Here is a 19105-nt window from a genome sequence, read left to right on the forward strand (position 1 = left end):
CTGCACAAGCCAGCTGACTGTTTTAATTTTATACAGTGGAATCTACAGTATAAAAGCGGATTTACGCAGTACAGTGTGCGAATTCTCAATGTCGTTACTCAGTTTACAAACGTGTTTTTAGGTTGCTATTTCGCGCAGATGTTTGTACATGCTTTTCATTAGGCGAGGAATCCTATTGATATAGCCGATAATTACTTGATGTACTCTGGAGCAGTACTCCGCAACCTTTTTTTTCACTTGTGGCACAATAATAGAGCTAACACAATTCGGCAGTAAGATAGATAGATAGATTTAAATTTATTTCGGAACAACGGTACTGGTACATGCATGCAAAATTTGAAATAATAAAGAAGTAAATAGATTATAATAGACCACATAAGCAAATTGTCAAGGTAACCAAGAGAAAAAGGAGCGTTTCAATATTAAATTCGCTAAAGACGCCAAAAATTGGCATAATACATTACTTTATTTTGGGACGTACGTTCATTTTTAAATATCCATGCTTTTCGAACAGCAGCCAAGTTTAGTTTGTACAAGGCAGAAAATCATGGACAAAAAAATTATGGGTTTCAAAGAAATAGTTAATCTCCCTTTTCGCTATGGTATAAAATTTGAACACCATTGCTGTATATGTATAGTTTAGACTTGTTAATTGCCTGGTAGTTGGTTAAAAAATATTTTGAAACTTGACTTCCGGCAATTAAACGTAAACCTAGTGATTATTAAAATGTGCCCTTAAAAAAGTAGAACACACCTGGCAAGGTCTCGCTCGCTGCACACCGGTTGCAGAGCACTTACTTGAGGGCATTTTATCACTTCCTCTCATGCAATATTACATACATTTTCTAGGTGAGATAAATCAGCCATAACACTTCATTTGTAATATATTTCAAAATATGCAAAAATGTTGAACTTTTTATTTCTTGAGTGAAAGGGGAGACTGAAGCAAAATAAGAAATCACAGCCAGATAAGGAAACGCGTAACTTACAACAGACGGTTCAGCAACTTTATAAAAAAACGGAAATTATATTCTGTATCCAAGTGTGTTTCACACAGAGTTGAATGCGATTATTACTAATAGCTTCCCAGTGCATAGAAAAATATCGACAATTTAATAAAAAAATAACAAAGCCTGTCTACAAGTGCAACAAAACATGAGTTGACAGTTAATCAGAGAAACATATACAAGCACTGAGCAGCATATTTTAATTCCGCGTGGTATGGACTTTTTTGGCAGGCTTGGTCATTGCAGCACTGATTTGATTTAAAATCACCTAACATCAGGGTTGGCAGTGTGTGGCGATTTGCCAATTAATCGCACAAGCTTTCATAAAAAATACTCTTAAGCCATATTAAAGTCTAGCACAGAAAAACATTTTTTTAAGTAAATATGTGTTAACATGGCAGCTTCTCTTCTTTCTGTACCCACGCAACTGCAGGAGTGATCCTTGATAGAAGGCCACCAATCATGTCTGTGGTCATTATTACTGGGTCCCTCGATTGAAGGGAATCAACAAGAAATCTGTCCACTGTTTCGTCCCACAACTTGGTTGGTAAATCGCTGAACTGTTTAATGGGTAAGCTCCAGCTTCCAGGATTAACCTAGATGGATAAAATCACAAATTTAATTAAAATATAAAATTTGTGAGCCGATTTTGCAGGTACTTTCAGGTTATTAAAACATATTCTCAAAAAACAAAAAAAAAATTGATTGTTTAACAGCTTTTTTATATAAGCTTAACACATACCTGCAGGGTGAAAATGATTGCCACGTTCTTGAAAGGGGCATTGTCGTTTTCACAGAATTGGTAAAATACTGTAGTAGCAGCAGCTGGAATAAGGTCAAATCGTTCAACTACCACTGCACATGAGCCTTTGGTGAACTTCTCTGTAATAATGCTGTCTATGGCAACCTTTGCACCATTTGCATCCAGTTTCTTAAGTTCTTCACCAGAAATCTAAATCGACATGCTTTACATACAAAGGTTATTCACTGAGCATTTATTTATGGAAGTAACATATTGTTAGAAATAGTTCATATTTAATAAAGTGTGGGTATTACAGGTCTCAAAGCAAGCTAAACATTATTTTAAATTTAATACAAGGTTTTTTTACGGAACAATTAATGAATGTTTAGCAGCCAACAGGATCCTAAAAATCTTATTACATATACTTTCTAGACTTATAATGTAATTACCACTAATTTATCTGAACAGTTGTGTGAATAGGCTTCTGCAAGGTGTGAAGCAAGACATCCTGCTGTTGCAAAGCTTTGTTCTGTGGCAGCTAGCATTAGTACTGCTGGCTGTTTGTTATCACTGCCCTTTTGATGGTTATACAGAGTCACCCTGAAACACAGATAAGTATTTATTTTATGTGGGTCAATGGTAAATCACAAGTGGCAACTTTCTATCGTCCAATAATTTCATTACCCTCAATCAACTAATTTTACAGATATTTTTACAAAAAAAGTTTACACTTTTTGTCATCTTAAAACTTGAATCTATAACTGAAAACATTATTAATTACTTGGAAGTTCTCCATAGTTTTTGATGTTGATTTGGAAATTTTGATTTACTTCTGTTGAAACTCCTCATAAATTGGTCCACTTTGTTTTCCACTGAAGTTGTTTTATTTGAAGGGAAAGAAATGTAAAAAATTGCAGCAATAGCAAGTATCACTACAATAGTTATTGCAGTAAAGTTGCTTGATTTGTTTTTATCATTGCCCAATAATTGACTATCACTGTTTTCAGAGTCAATTAGGAGGCTGTCATCACTTTCAGTCATACTTGAAGCAGAATCAGGTTGTATACTTTTGGTTTGATCGAAAGTGAAATCAGCAGCTACAGATTCATGTATTGAAGTATTGGAAGAATTTACGTTTAACGAATATTCTTTGAGACTAATCTCGTCTTCTGCTGAAGACGTTTGATCAGAAACATTTTCAGATCGTTTTTTGTTTGCCCTTCTTGGCGTTTTTTTCTTTTTTTTACCTGAAGATGAAGGTGATTCAGCTACACTTGAAGATGATTTACCTGCTCTTCGTCTGGTTTGCATACTTCTTTTTACAGAACTGGAAACGATAAAAGAAAGTTGATAAAAATCGCTCTGATAACTTATTTACAAATCTAAAGGAAATAGTAGGGTAACAGAATGCAGTAGCAAATGTGTGGAATAATTTTGGCACTGGGCTCGAATCCCACAACATTTTAGCGAGCGGGTTATGTGCTAACAATTCTTTGATTAGGGTGCGTGTTAGCGTTTTGGTTTGGGTTGGTCAATTATTATTATTATATCTATTCTCCCATATTTCTTTCTTTCTTGCATTTTCAATTTTGACAAGTTGTTTCGTTACTCTGAAAAACTTAGTAGGATTCCAGACAAGCGCTAAAAATACTTCGAGTCATAACGCAACATAACATCTCGCAAACTCTTAATTGACACTGTCAAAATCGAAATAAGAAAATCTTGTTTGCAATTGCAATATGATAAAGTAAAGTCCTTTATTATTCATGTTATTTATAATATTGGTGTCGATGTAATACAATATTTTAAAAGCCTTCGCTATAGAATGCTAATATTATATTGTAAATACATAAAATTTAATATTTAATTAAAGATAAGTTTTCCGGCTAATATTAAGATATATAGACTGGTGAATTTCCGATCTGGTTGGTGTTAATATATACGATGTAAGCAATGCTTACGATTTTTCAAGTCGCTCGTAAATAGTTGTGGATCACATTACATGCTCGGCGGAAAGAATGCGTGAGTACCTTTTGTTTCTGTTCTTCTGAGCTAAAGAAAAATAATCTTACCAAATTTATTGTATAACTCAGCCTTTCGTTTACACTGTCTGTGTGCCAAGACGTTTCGGTTATCAACAAAACGCACCAGAAAAAATATAGGAAAGACGTTTAAACAACTACATCGGCCTATATTGTGGACCAAACAAATAGCAAGAGGTTTTTTTGAACCACAGTAGAGAATTGAGTAAGATTCAAAAACCAACTCAATTACATGCGAAAGTACTTATTCTGTTAGGGAGAGTAAAGTCAAGGCCACTTCTGTTTGCTGTCTCAAGGTTCTTTCGCAAAGTAGAGTTGTAGGCTACATCGCTAATCACAAATATCAAAACAGGAGGTAAAGGTTTTTTAGTTCGTCAACGCTTTAATGAACAGGGTTAAGCATATATCGTGTTTTATTTCCATAACCATACCCGATATTGTCAGCAAAACTCGAGAATCTGATACCAAGTCCTTTGATATTAAAGCATAATTAATAAAAAATCGAAACGTGAAAAGGTATTTTCCAGGTTTATAAGATAATGTAGCCTATAGGTTCCAGGTTATCAATATGGGTTGCTTAGATTGTTTATTTACCTATATAGGCCTATTTTCCGTCTTGATTCGATAGGTATTATCGGACATTTCTAGTTACCTGGGCCTACATTAATAAAGCTCATGACGAAACCAACATGTTGAATACGTCGCAAAATTTTGTGGTTCATTTTATTTTAAAAGTTGATCATTTCTGAGCCAGTTTTCCCTGTTTAACAACTTTATCATTTTTATTTTTATTTTAATCCCATATCATAATCTGAATACAATTGGCAACTGGTTGATATAAGACAAAATACTCAGAAGATAATAATAATAATATGAAGCAGAAGCTGCTGTCCTGTGTTGTTATTTGCTTGATTTGCATCGTTGTTTTCTTAGCATGGGCACCTAAAGAATTCCACAAAAATCTTCAAGCTTTGCTAATTAACTCAACTGCCCTACGGTGAGATATATGTTTCTAGATGTGATCTTTTGATAGGCCGTTAAACATGGATTTAGTAAACCAGCCAACTGTTAGTTTAAGGCGGTTTCAATCGTGTAGGAATTAGAAGTGGTTTACTGTCAAAATTACCGTTTACGGTAGTTTACGGTAAATCGGTTCCATACCTCATACTGTGATTACTATAATAAACTAAAAACGTACTTACTAAAAGGTGACCTAGGCTTAGGAAAAGTCAGGAAGTTTCAATATTCTAACAGTTACCTATAAGCGGAGATATAAACGATAAAAAAACAAAAACGGTCAAATTGATCGCACCGGTAATCCTAGTGGTAATAATATTTAACTTATGTTGAAAAACTGTTATATTTTTTGGGGTATGATAATACGTATATCTAAACTGTTCTTCATACATCCACAGAACAGGCAAATTCATTCTTACACCAAAACCTTCGAATTGTCACTTAAGGTCATCCGAATATTACTGCGAAGGTAACAAACAGGTAAAAAGATTTATTAATATTAGTGGCTCAACATGTTTGCGTTTTGCAGTTTCAAACCTTGGGTGCTTTGATTTGGCCACCAAGCCAAAAGTTGAAGCTCAAATTGACTCGTTGACCGTTGATCTATGTGTGCAGTTGTGCAACTCCAAGTAAGTAAAAGGTCGTAGTTGTTTATCTTTAATCTTAATAGGCAGCATGTATACAAGCGAAAGCTTGGCATGCGCATTGTGGTATGTACCTTAAGCTTGAATCGTTCCAGTTTTATCAACATGTTAATGAGTCAATAAAATAACAGAGCTTGCTTCAAAGGCGCCTGTTTCATGTTGGGTTGTCGAACGGTTCAACGTGCTTTTGTCACGCCAGCGTTTTTGTGCACGTGACCAGAGAGACACAGTGCGACACCAAGTGTTCAGGATCAAGCGAGAATTGTGGCGGGCAAAACGCGACCCGATACTTGAGAATATTGTCGCCGTGTCTCAAAGGTGACTTTTTTCTGTATTTATCCTTTAACTGTCAGTTAGCTGTTTTAGAAGAAAACAAAAAGAAAAAATGGATATTTCTGTCACAAGTTGGTTTGTCGTATTTTTCATTGAGATTTCTTATTATTAAAACTTACTCCATTTGGAAATTTACCGAAAAAATTGTTAATAAATAATTTAGATACATAATTGAAAACTAAGGTGTTCTGTTTTGCTTTTCTCAAACAAATCACAATAAACTTTTTGTTGTACCGATGCTAAATCAGGACCGTTAACGAAAAAACAAATCCAGTCGCGTCGGCTCGGAAGCTTTGAGACCCCGAGCCCCGCAGCAGGCTTTCGACCGGCGCGCGTTTATTCCCCCGAGGAATGCGTGGAACGTTGCCACAAGTTCTGCCACCCGCTCGCGGCCTTTTCACGACAGGAAGCCAAGTGCCTTTGCGGCAAGATGACCAACAGGTAAATGCGATTTTGATATCGAAGCTGCACTTCGAGTATTTGGTCAGTTAGAAATGCGTGTCGTTGTATTTGTTTGTTTGTACATTGTTACGTTATGGGGTTCGATATTGGCAATCAGATGTGCAATTTGGCAAAATCACTTTTTTGAGCTAGCAGGAGTTCTCAAACTTTTAGCTACGCACACCCTTTCTTTTTATCTGTATGTATGACGAACACTTAAAAAATAAGAATTGAAATAAGAAAACGCGCGTTATTATGGTTGGAAGCCATTTTTGCTCTGTCTGCTATAAAGTTATAAACTTTACCCAATAAAAATGTTTGGCCAAACAAAAACAGTGCCGATGGATTTTTTTCAAATAACCCGGGTATATTAGGCCATCATTAACACGGTAGTAGATGAAATTCACAAAACTTATTATAGCTGGGGCCAATAACGTTATACAAAGACAATATGACTCTCAAGGGTGAAAAAAGTGTCAAATCAAAACACTGGTTATTTTAACAGTTTTCTATACTTGTAATAGCATTCAAACAAAAGTGATATGTTGTTGACTAGCAACATGTCGCTAACATGCGCAGAATAGGCCTATAGTTGTTCTAGCTTGTATACTGCATTTAGAAGGGCGTTTTTCTCGCCGGTCTAATAAACTTGAGCAACAATTTTTTAAATCATTGTTGCGAAAAATTAAACTTACTTACGTGCCCCTAAAATTTCTCTCGTACCCCAGTTTGGAAACCCCTGAGTTAATGCGATTTTGTTAAAAATATTGGTTTTCTGTGAATTGACGCTGAAACTCAAATTACTCGACTTTGATTTGCATTACTTTTAAATGGCTTGGTAGCCAGAATACCTGTCCCAGAAAAAAATATGCTTTTTAAGAAAGGAGATTTATTTTGTTCAAGGTTTAACCTGCAACAACAGACGAGATTGGGCGGCAAGAGTGCAATAGAAATCTATCGCACCTTCACTGAAGATGAGCGATGCGCAAAATTAAGTTTTCTACCAGAGCGTCGTTCTCATCGAAAAATCGCAGTCACGTCTTTCCCGTGTTCGGGGAATACCTGGATTAGATACCTGCTGCAAAAGGCAACTGGATATTTTTCTGGGAGCATTTACAGCGACCAGACGCTGTTTAATTCAGGTGGGAAATGAATATGTGTTTACTTTGTTAATTCGAAATAAAAACGAAATTACCAACAACGTTTTTAACATTACGTATACGACAGTTGTATATCGAAAAGACGAAAGTCTATAAACCGCTGGATCAAACGGTTTTTAAATTTCGAAAATGTACTCATTATGTAAAACAACGTCGTTAGAACGGATTCATTGTTAAGTGTATCGCAGGGTTTCTCGGTGAAAGTTTGTCGAGTCTAAATCGTACAGACATGATCAGTGACCACATTATTATACCTGGCTACGCAAGAGCGAAGGTTGGTCAAACTGTCCTGATCATTCGCAATCCTTACGAGGCATTGGTGGCAGACTTCAGCAGAATTAACGATGGCGAAAGTGGAATTAATAACATAGAAAATAAATTGGAATGTAAGTTAAATTATAGAACATAACGAGTCTTTAGGCCTACACGAATGCGTGCCGACCTATATACCACATATATATATATATATATACTAGCATGACTTACATATCAATATGCTTTTAGTATTGAACTACGTTGGTTTCATAAAAATCCACACATGTTTATAGCACACTATAACTAAAATACGTTGATAAAACGCAGCTAGTATTACAAAGCCACAAATAAATATATAACGATTGTTTAGGTTTATTAAAAAACAAAAAAGTTATGTTTAAACCTTGCTTGGTAATAACATGGTTACTTATTAGGCCTAACGTGTAGGCTAAATTAGTTTTATTCTAAACACATGTGTACAGGGCCGGATTAAGGGTGATATAGGCCTAAGGCTATTTACCAGGAAAGGGCCTAATTTTGCAAACGAAGTTACAAAAAGTAGTAAAAATACATACATACATGAAAAATTAAAATTATTTACTGCCAAATAACACAAACATAATATAAATTTAGTGTCATAGACTCATAGTGTAGGTGAAATGTGGGACCAGTGGGTCACTTTTGACGCTTTTGCATCTTCAGGTTTATTTGCGTCGCAAAATAGGATTTAGAGGTCGTAACGTGAAGTTTAATCTACCCTTCAACATACCACAGCATTTAACTCAAAATGTAAGAAGAGAAAAGTTGAATAAATGCACCTACTTTCTAATTATTTAACAAATCAGTCATTTTAAATTAAACCAACTTAGTTAGTCATTGCAAAGCTTGTTTTGGGACTCTACCGAGGTATTTTTTGTATTCGACTCTGTTTTTTCACTACATTCGCCGAGATGATTTTCTATTTTTATTTAATAATGCGTTACTATTATTTGCCAAACGCTGTGCATAACCTGGCTGAATATTGGCCTAAAAGTTCACCTTAAGTAACCCCGTAGCATACCTTGCGCGTTTTACGATGGAATGTTCATTTGCAAACTCTTAAAGAAAATGGGGAAATCTCTGCACCAGACATTACACGTTATAGTTGCGTGCCCAACAGCATTTGACGGAAACTTAAAGATTAGGCGAAGGTTATCGTCTAGTAATTGGCTGCCCGAAAAATCGCTGACGCCGCACCACATGGTACATATATAAAGCAGCACAGTAATTGTTTCGCCAAAGCGACAGGCCTTTATCCAATTCTTGCCACTCGCAAACGTAGGATTAGGCGTAAAAGTTTGCGATGAAACGTAATAAAAGGATACAATATTATACTTTGAACATCCCTATACTTGCGAGTAAATCGAAGAACGTGTCAGAAAAATATGTTACAATACGTTACAAGAAAGGTCATAATTGAAATCACAAATTTAAGTTTACAGGCAAATTTTATAAATAAAGACACTTGTGTAGTTGGGTTTTGTATCCTACTACCTAGCCAGAGAGTTATGCCCGTGGCCCCCAATGACCTCTCATACAAATTCTATACGATGACATAATTTTACTTTTTTGCCTCAAAAATTGTTTTATTCTTTCAAATCTTCAAATATCTATTTTAAATGGAAAGAGGAAAAAAAGCTCCCGAGTCACTGGTCCCTGTGATCCACTGGTCCCACATCTCCCCTATTACGATGTAGCCTATATTTAAAATTACTTTTTCGTTACCATACGTAGGCATATACTTTTTTAGTTCACACTAGACGCATTTTGCTTTTAGCGTTGGCGTCTGGCGCACAACCCTAGCGTCGTCCATTTCATACTGAAAAGGTTGCCAGCGTCAATGGCAAGTTAAACTATTTCAACTTCCGCAACAGAAAGCGTTTTCTAAAAACGTTTTACGTCAACGCCAGTGTTCAAACCTCTAACAACATCACTATCTATGCTTAAAAGAGAGTCAAGCCATAAGACCGAAATAGGAACAACATCGATGTTGCAATAAAACATACTTTTAAATAAGACCAAAATAGGACCAATACCTAAATAAGTTCAAAACCCGTCAGAATAAGACCTAAATGGCCAGAATCAGGCTAAACAACCCTTTAAATAACCTCAAACCTCGCCCCTACGTACATCACTAACTCCCGTAATAATGTTAACCTCTACCCATTACCCACCAATAACCCCAAACAAGGCAAAAATCCAATGCAAAAACAGCGGCGCCCTAATGGAACCGCTCACTAGGGCGTCCAAACGTCGACACCAATACGGCCTATGCCAGGCCTAACACACAGCACCCGATCGCCCCATAGCCTCTTCCTACAGCTTCAGGCGTTGTTTTGGCCCTTTAGGCAATATTACGATGAATTTAGAATGTGTTTTGACAGTTTTATGTCGTATTCAGACGATTTTGATCTTATTGTGTACTGGGCAGTAGGCTAATCTGCGTGTTTGGCTTTATTGTGTCATTGGTCTTAATACTATGGGTTAATAGATTTTTCTGATTTTGGTATTGTTGCTTTTTAGGTTTTATTGTGCATTCTCCTTAAAATTGACAACACAGAACATAGATAATTCTTAACTCGTTTGCAGCATAGATGAAACGATTTATTTATCTACTCACACACAAGGCACATATTTACTTGACTCTGTGATTCGTTTTAAGCAAAAACTATACTGTATCAGTACTAGATCTGATCACTATCAGTACCTTAAAAAGTTGAGGGCCGAAATTTTCCAGGGCCTAAGGCTATAGCATTACTAGCCTATTGGTTAATTCGGCCCTGCGTGTGTAGTAGGCCTATACCAACGATTATGACAAACATGCAAAACTTATCTTGATTATTGGCTGGTATGTTTTTTGTTGTTTTTTTACAGCATTTCATGACTACGCAAATCGCTCCATACTTTTATGGAAGAAAGTAGCGGTGATCGTTGCAACCGAGAATAAGCCATTTCTGGCTGTATACTACGACGATCTGACTGCAAATCCCATCGACGTGGTGAACAATATAGTACTTTTTTCGGCCAATAGTCTGCTGAAACCGGAAGATTTTAAGGAAAGACTAAATTGCCTCAGTCAGGAGCTGTATGGAAGTTATAAACTTGACATGATAGCGTTATCTTTAAACCCATACTCTATCGAGTTGTGTAAAACTATAGATAGAGTTGTTGGCGAAGTGCGAACAGTGCTTAATAACGCAGGGGTCATGCGAGAACTTCCAAAGTACAACAATCCCTACTTAACGCAACTATAACGACCGCAAGGGGCTTTTCCAATGGCTAGACGTTTTGCTGCAAAATCGAAAAATGCCTACAGCTTCAGAAGACCTTAAATTTGCGCGCTTCAACAAATAGAGTACATTATACCTTAGTAAACTTTTGGTTTTGGAATTCGTACAGCGTATGTTTGGAAACAGAATTTACATAGAACACTGTTTGTATCTTTTACATCTATAGTAACTATACGTACAAGTAGGAACAGCATTACTGCCTGGATTTGGTAGCATTTATTGGCAGTTGTACTTCGTTGTAAAACACTTGCGTTATGATCCATATATTTTACTTTTGCATAATACACAGTGATACAATCGTAGTTTTTTTCATGGCCTAGTTCGACAGGTTTAGGTCTTATTTAGAGACGATTCTAGATCTAGTTCTGTCGTGTTCGCCTATTTGGCTTTATTACGTCGCCGGTTTTAAAAGAATGGTATTATAGATTTTACTGCTTTAGATATTGTTGTTTTATTATCCTTTTTTGCTTTGTGCTAAAACTTTTATCTTCTTGCGCGCTGAGAATACATACGCAAGGTAAGACTACAAAATTATCACTAAATTTTTCTTTCACCTAAGGCCTAAAGGGTTGTATCTTAGGCTTCTGTCGTAGTACCTCAAAATATTTTTTTAGAACAAAAACATTCGTTAAGACTTTTAATAATATACAGCTTTTAAATAGCGACAAAACGTATACTTGAAAAATCTCATCTAGAAAAGTTTCTTTTATCTTGATTTTTTCTTCCGACATTTTTATAGATCTTTGCCTTATGGCTTTGTTGGTTTCCATACTGATTCCGCTTTACATTTCTACTGGCCTTTTTACTGTGAACATTCAGGTCAACAAAAGGTGGTACTGTGAAGCCAAATGAAGATGCTACTTTCTGCAAATCCAGGGTCTCAACATTGAAAATCGATTTCAAGGAATGTGATGCATATGCTCGAATGTAGGACTTGTAGGCCTCCTGTGAAGACTTGTGGAGAAAGTAGTTTTTCTGGATCAACTTCTCCAGTTGGTTTTGGATGTTAGCTATTTTGGACCAGGAAAACTCAAATTCGTTTAGAGGTACTTTGGCGTGTCTCAAGTATCGAAGGAATCCAAGCTCCTCTGGCCTTAAAATCAGCAGAGCATGACCCTTTCCATGCACGCCACGAGCAGTACGGCCAACCCTGTGAATATATTCCTTTGGATCATCTGTAGGGTCATACTGCACAATCCAATCAACCTCTGGGATATCCAATCCTCTGGCTGCAACATCCGTACAAAGAAGTGTTCCCTTTTCAGCATTGCAGAATTGAAAGAATGTGGTGGTTCGTTTTGTTTGTTTCTGCTTGCCATGAATGCTTAAACAAGGCAAATCGATGTAGTTCAAAAGCTCATAGTGGTATTTTACACTCATGCACGATGAAAAGAAAACCATAATCTTTTTGTCACGATTTCTTCTCAAGAATGTAAAAAGCACTAGGAAACGCTTCTCTGAAGGACAAACAACATATCCTTGCTCCAGACCCTCTCTTGTAGCTTCCTCTTTTACATCATCAACTCCAACATACAATGGCATCTTCTTTAGTGAAACTCTTGCAAGATCCTCAGTTTTTTTTGTTTGTGTAGCAGAAAATAACATGGTCTGTCGTCGCTTTGGAAGGAGGCGAATAATTTGTTTCATTTCTTCCTCGAAACCAACCTCGAGTATTCTGTCAGCCTCGTCAATAATTAAACATTGCAAATTTCTATGCATAAACTCGGGTGTGTTTTGTAAATGATCTAGCAATCGTCCAGGAGTTGCCACAAGTAAATTGACCCCATTTGCTAACTTTTTTGCCTCTGAGGATCTGTTACTCCCCCCCATGATCAGACCAAATGTTTGACAGTGGTATTTCATAACATCTTGGCAAACTCCATAGATTTGCATGGCAAGTTCTCTTGTTGGTGATATGATGATAATTCCAGTTCCATTTCTTGGCATGAACTTGAGTTTGTAGAGAAGCTCGACAGCAGGAATTAAAAATGCTAAAGTTTTTCCACTTCCAGTTTTTGCAGCTGCCAATAAATCTCTGCCTTCAAGCAATGGCGGAATTGACTTTGCCTGAATTTCCATCATATGGGTAAATGACATTTCCTCTATTGATTTTAAAGTTAGATCGCTGACACCTAGTTTGCTTAATGAGGCAAAAGAAGTGTCCTCAGTTGGTGTTTCTTTTATAACCTTAACAGGTAGCGATGTATCAGGGGCAACTGTTATATCCAAAGGTTCCGGTTTAGTTTCTTCTTCTGACACAACAACGTCCTCGGTTGAACTTTCTTCTGGTGGTGGTGAAGACTTTTCTTCCATCTTAATATTCTGGTCATCTTCTGCATTTTCTCTTCCATGCAATTGTGAGTATTCAGTATCAGGAACAGAAACAGACTCTGCCTGCAATACTTTTTCTCTCAGAGACTTTAGTTGCATTTGTCGCTCTTTGCGCTTGTTAAGCTTCTTTCGAACTTTTCGCATGTGGTCAGCCATAGTTATGAAAAAGATTTACAACTGTGGTAATCCCTAATATCTATATATACACAAATTATTTATTTGTTTTCAGGGTATCTGCGTAACAGGTTCACAATGCAAACATGGGTAAAATTTTCATCCTGTGCTTATAGAATTCTTAAATACACTCTCATAGACTCATGACAGGACGTTAAATTATACAAAACAAATTTAGAGTATTTTATTTCAAATATACTTTTACTAACACTTCGGAACCCCAATTAAACATTGTTTCTTGTTTTAAGAATTTAATAAATTTTGTATTGAAATCAAAAAAATAATTTTTTCAAAAGAGGTAAAAATATTTTTCATACACTTTTAAAGCCAGCACAAGTTAATGTCTAGACTGCAATTCGGGGTATGTGTCATTTTTCTATTTTTAATGATTAACTCTGCAAAATTAGGAGCTCTTTCTATTTGGTTCGTAGAAAGTAACACAAAAAAGGTTTACAAATACAGCATACTGCAACACACATTATTTAGTATAGGGTGACAGTTAGCATTTGGGTATAAGTGGGTCAAGTATTATTTATTTGTTATTTGCGTTACTTTCTACCTAAAATTGCTGGAGTGCCCAAAATTATTATATGATAATATTATAAGAGTCAGCTGGGCAAATAACTTTTATCAATTTGCTCATTTAATTTTCTTACCAGTGGAAAACTAGGTTATTGTTTGTATGGATGAAAGTATAGTACTATGGAAAGTGCACCTGCAAGTGTGTTTTCAGCAGAACCAACTTGCACCCAAAACGTCAAATATGTACCCTAATTTGTGTGTTTAACAAGCCGGGTACATATTTGACCACTTAGTCACACGATTTATTTTGATGCACCCAGTGAGATCTTGTGATCTGCCATATATTTCAGACTGGCAAAAAAATCTTACCTCAACTAAACTTTTGTTTCAAATTTTGGTGTGCAATTACTAATTCAGGTATGCAGTGTACATGGATGGCTTTAAAAAATTTAATTAACGAGGAACATAATCCCTTAAAACATATAAGCTTAAAACATGTAAAAAGCAATAAATATACTTAACTGAACTCATTATGTCACAACCACACGTGTTTGGAATTTTGGCTACAGCCAAAGCGAAAATTATTAGTATCCTTGTTCGCTCAAAGTTAAAAGGTAGTATTAAATTATTACTACTAGATATACACTTTTAACTGTACTAATCTTGTATAATTATCCTAATTTTTTTATTAGAAAAATTTAGAATGTTTAATTAACTGCTATATAGACTGTAGAGCGACATGGTGCCAACGCTAATATGTAAATAATCCCCCTTTTGTGGGATTTCCCCTTAACTTTCGGAAATATTTATTTACAAGTTAAAGAAGCCATTGGATTTAAGTTGCGACTGTCGCTTGAGTTATCCAATTCGACGTTTATTACTGTGAACACTAGTTTGAAACAATGCCAAGGCGGAGCCTACGAATCCGTAACAGAGACAGCGAAACTAGTCAGGATGAAACAACCGTAGATCAAGTTGAACAATCTAAAAAGCTTACACCCGTAAAAGAAAGCATCAGGGTTGGTAGCCGAGGTCGCATATACGGGCGTTTATGTCGCATATACGGGCGCTTGTAGGTCGCATATACGGGCGGAGATGTCGCATATACGGGCGTTCGCATAATGTCGCATATACGGGCGAATTTCTCTACCGAACATACTGTGTGGTGTAAGGCGTCGGAATGGCGTTCTATCAAATTTTAGTAGGCCATTATGAAGTGTTTGTGTTGCCTGACAGTTATGACGTCATATCATGTCTTCATCGTGACGTCACACTCATCAAGTGCTGTAGTAAATAGCTCATATTTGGCTAGGTCGCATATACGGGAGTTCGCATAATGTCGCATATACGGGCGAATTTCTCTACTGAACATACTGTGTGATTTAAGGCGTCAAAACGGCGTTCGAATGAATTTTAGTTGACCATTATAAAATGTTTGTGTTGCCTGACAGTTATAACGTCATATTATGTCTTCATAATTACGCCACACTAATCTAGTGGTGTAGTAAATTACCATACTGTAATACTGACGGTCCTAACGATTCTTGCTAACAAAATACAGCAGCTGCCAATTAACACACTCAAAATACATTTGTATTGGATAAATAAAAAATATAAACAAAACTATAAAACAAGACTATAAATTAGCAAACGGTTTATATAAGGTTATTTTGTTACATCATACATTCGATTTTTGTTCTGGTAATGTATTTCACATTTTGCTTGATTTCTTGTCGGTTAGCTGACCGTCATAAAATATGGCTTTGTCTCCATGGTAAATTTCGATATACAGCGAGCCAATCCAAAATTTGGCAGCAAAATCGTATAATCTTTTATTTAAAGAAAACAATTACCAAACAAATACTGTAAAACGTAAAATAAAATACCGCGAAATCCAAAAAAGAACGCAACGATATTGCAATAATAATAGTATATACTCACTTGCGGGAGGCTATTTGTATGTTTAAAACAACAGATAAGTAAATGAAAAATAAATAACAGGCGTAGTATATATCAAACTAGATTTTTTCATTAAACACAGTGTTTCTACTGAGGACCGCGACTGAAGTGACAAGAAGGATTAGGAACATAAAAAATGAATTTATTTAATTTTAAGTTAAAAAAATTATTCGAACGCCGTTTTGACGCCTTAAACCACACAGTATGTTCGGTAGAGAAATTCGCCCGTATATGCGACATTATGCGAACGCCCGTATATGCGACCTAGCCAAATATGAGCTATTTACTACAGCGCTTGATGAGTGTGACGTCACGATGAAGACATGATCTGACGTCATAACTGTCAGGCAACACAAACACTTCATAAAGGCCTACTAAAATCGGATAGAACGCCATTCCGACGCCTTACACCACACAGTATGTTCGGTAGAGAAATTCGCCCGTATGTGCGACATTATGCGAACGCCCGTATATGCGACCTAGCCAAATATATGGGTAATTTACTACACCACTAGATTCGTGTGACGTCACGATAAAGACATGATATGACGTCATAACTGTCAGGCAACACAAACATTTTATAATGGCCAACTAAAATTTATTCGAACGCCGTTTTGACGCCTTAAACCACACAGTGTGTTCAGTAGAGAAATTCGCCCGTATATGCGACATTATGCGAACGCCCGTATATGCGACCTAGCCAAATATGAGCTATTTACTACAGAACTTCATGAGAGTGACGTTACGATGAAGACATGATATGACGTCATAACTGTCAGGCAACACAAACACTTCATAATGGCCTACTAAAATCTGATAGAACGCCATTCCGACGCCTTACACCACACAGTATGTTCGGTAGAGAAATTCGCCCGTATATGCGACATTATGCGAACGCCCGTATATGCGACATCTCCGCCCGTATATGCGACCAACAACCGCCCGTATATGCGACATAAACGCCCGTATATGCGACCTCGGCTACCAACCCCTCTCAAAGAAAGAACGGAAGCACCGCATGACAGTGTTGAAGTTAGTCCACATACTGACGATACAAGTGAAGAAGATGATGTTGATGTTATTTTTAAAAACGTACACAATGACAATGATTCTAACGATTCAAGTGATTCAGACAGTGACATTGATTCTTTTGCTGACGATTTTGCAGAAAAATTGGCAAAAAGTTACAACTTATCTCAACAAAAAGACCCCATGCATAATCCATCACATATATATTCAACTATCAATGAACAAGTAGAAACCTTGTAAGAAACCTTATTTTTATAATTTTGATAATGTGTTCTTACTTTTTATTATTCTATTGCTGGGCAAATTTGAAAGTTTTGTTTGTTTATACCTAAGCAAACTTTAAAAAAAACTCGGTAGGCCTACACTGTGCAATGTTTACTGCTCAAAACATAAAAACTGTGTTTGGAAAAATAAATAAAATATCTGAACAACTAAATTCCATGTCATGTGTTTTAGGATTTAAATTGCTTTTACAAGCCTTTAGTGTTTTTATTCAGATCATCTTCCATCGATGTTGGTGATTTGAATGTGGAGGGATATCTTTCTGTTGATTCTCCAACTGAAGGGAATAGGAAGATATTGAACCTATATGCCCCAAATAATAAAAATGATCCAGTAAGTTATTTCATTCAACGGATTTTTTAAACATTTTAATTAATATTAATTAAATTGATAAAGCTTGAACATATAGAGAACTATCATTATATTCTACAAAAGATGAACAACTATATCTGAGACAGAAAATTTAATTTATTTTCTTACTTACAATGAATATAAGAAAGTAAATGATTTGAAAGTGCTAAATACAATTATGCCTGTTTTTTTTTTATTTTTTTCAACACATTGTTAGTTTGTTCCTTTTTTAACTAATATACAATGTTTGAAAAACCATCAAAAGTCAATGCAAGTCATAGAAAGACACTGTAAGTCATGGAACAGGAAGTTGACGTGAAGGCAAATTCATCCTCGCAGTTAGATATAAAGATAACATTGCTTAAAAAGGCAAAGAATGGTTAAACATCTCACTGTGGAGTTAGATTTTTGCCATCACAACATTCCATTCAACATTCATTATTTGACACTGTTGTTTATTCCCTACTTATTTGTTATAATATTTTTTGTTTTTTAAAGGTTTTGAAATATTCAGTTATCACTCCTGACTTTGAGGCAAAGCATCAAGTACCAATAGAAGCCGGAAAACGTGCCCTAAAGAAACAACGAAAGCAAGAGCGAGACTCCACATCCGGCAAGAAATGGTAATTTCAAGTATTTGCCTAAAACTGATTTTTTCACAAATTGTTGGGTTATGGACAATTAGTATAAATTATACTTAATTTATAATAAATGAGACCTAAACCCGGTAATTTTTTTTCGTATACTGTAATTCACCAACATGATCTGCCATTCCTAACTTATCATTTTTTACTAGGTTTAACATGAAAGCTCCAGAAATGACGGAGGAAGTCAAACGTGATATGAAGATCTTACAAATGAGATCAATACTTGACCCCAAGCGATTTTACAAGAAAAATGACAGAAGAACGGTTCCAAAATATTTCCAGGCATGAAGATTTTACACTGTTCTAAGTTCAAGTTGCCATCTTACTAATAAGATGAACATGTTAAAAACATGTGCTAAAATATATGTTTTTTTACTTTTAAATGTCTGTTGCTAACCAATGAAAGTTTATATAAAACTAAATGTAATTGCTGGCACTTTATAACATTATGCCCTCCCTATTTGGTTTTTAGATTGGTAAGATCATGGACAATTCAGCCGATTTTTACAGTTCTCGTGTACCCAAGAAACAAAGAAAAAATACGCTTGCAGATGAATTGCTTGCTGATGCTAACTTTAAGCGCTACCAAAAGAAAAAGTAAGATAGATAACTTATTCCCTATAATGTTTTTTTTAGCGTGGTATCAGTCACTGTATAAAATATTTCTATTTGCAGATACAATGAAATCCAAGCAAAAAGAAGAGCGATGGGTGGCTACCATGGTTACAGAAAAAGAAAAAAAGACAAAATGTGAAATTTTACTGTTTTGTCTGAAAAGTGTTGCTTACTTTGATATTAATAAAAAGGTAAAAATGAAAAGATGCAGATTTCTTATCCTAC

The 19105-nt window shown here is 35.8% G+C and overlaps 4 protein-coding genes across 4 annotated transcripts; 2 read left to right on the forward strand and 2 right to left on the reverse strand.

Moving 5' to 3' along the window:
• Window positions 1-927: 927 nt before the first annotated feature.
• On the reverse strand, window positions 928-3412 carry LOC146133386 (torsin-1A-interacting protein 1-like). Its single transcript, XM_083397317.1, has 4 exons — window positions 2531-3412; window positions 2199-2349; window positions 1750-1959; window positions 928-1603 (listed from the first exon to the last, which is right to left on the reverse strand). Exons 1-4 carry the CDS (start codon window positions 3058-3060, stop codon window positions 1397-1399), a joined length of 1098 nt encoding a protein of 365 aa, XP_083253443.1. The 5' UTR covers window positions 3061-3412; the 3' UTR covers window positions 928-1396.
• A 2001-nt stretch (window positions 3413-5413) lies between these two features.
• LOC146133387 (sialate:O-sulfotransferase 1-like) lies at window positions 5414-10934 on the forward strand. Its single transcript, XM_083397725.1, has 5 exons — window positions 5414-5437; window positions 6060-6226; window positions 7130-7368; window positions 7575-7772; window positions 10555-10934. The coding sequence occupies exons 1-5, from the start codon at window positions 5414-5416 to the stop codon at window positions 10932-10934; spliced, it is 1008 nt and encodes a 335-aa protein (XP_083253851.1).
• Window positions 10935-11201: 267 nt separating this feature from the next.
• LOC146133388 (ATP-dependent RNA helicase DDX18-like) lies at window positions 11202-13493 on the reverse strand. Its single transcript, XM_083396569.1, has one exon. It carries the CDS (start codon window positions 13455-13457, stop codon window positions 11658-11660), a length of 1800 nt encoding a protein of 599 aa, XP_083252695.1. The 5' UTR covers window positions 13458-13493; the 3' UTR covers window positions 11202-11657.
• Window positions 13494-16925: 3432 nt separating this feature from the next.
• LOC146133389 (deoxynucleotidyltransferase terminal-interacting protein 2-like) lies at window positions 16926-19071 on the forward strand. Its single transcript, XM_083397726.1, has 6 exons — window positions 16926-17221; window positions 17483-17600; window positions 18117-18241; window positions 18415-18547; window positions 18738-18862; window positions 18941-19071. The coding sequence occupies exons 1-6, from the start codon at window positions 16926-16928 to the stop codon at window positions 19017-19019; spliced, it is 876 nt and encodes a 291-aa protein (XP_083253852.1). The 3' UTR covers window positions 19020-19071.
• The last annotated feature ends 34 nt before the right edge of the window (window positions 19072-19105 follow it).

The sequence above is a fragment of the Ascidiella aspersa genome, chromosome 9 (assembly GCF_963924565.1).
Source record: "Ascidiella aspersa chromosome 9, kaAscAspe10.2, whole genome shotgun sequence".
Lineage (NCBI taxonomy): Eukaryota > Metazoa > Chordata > Ascidiacea > Phlebobranchia > Ascidiidae > Ascidiella > Ascidiella aspersa.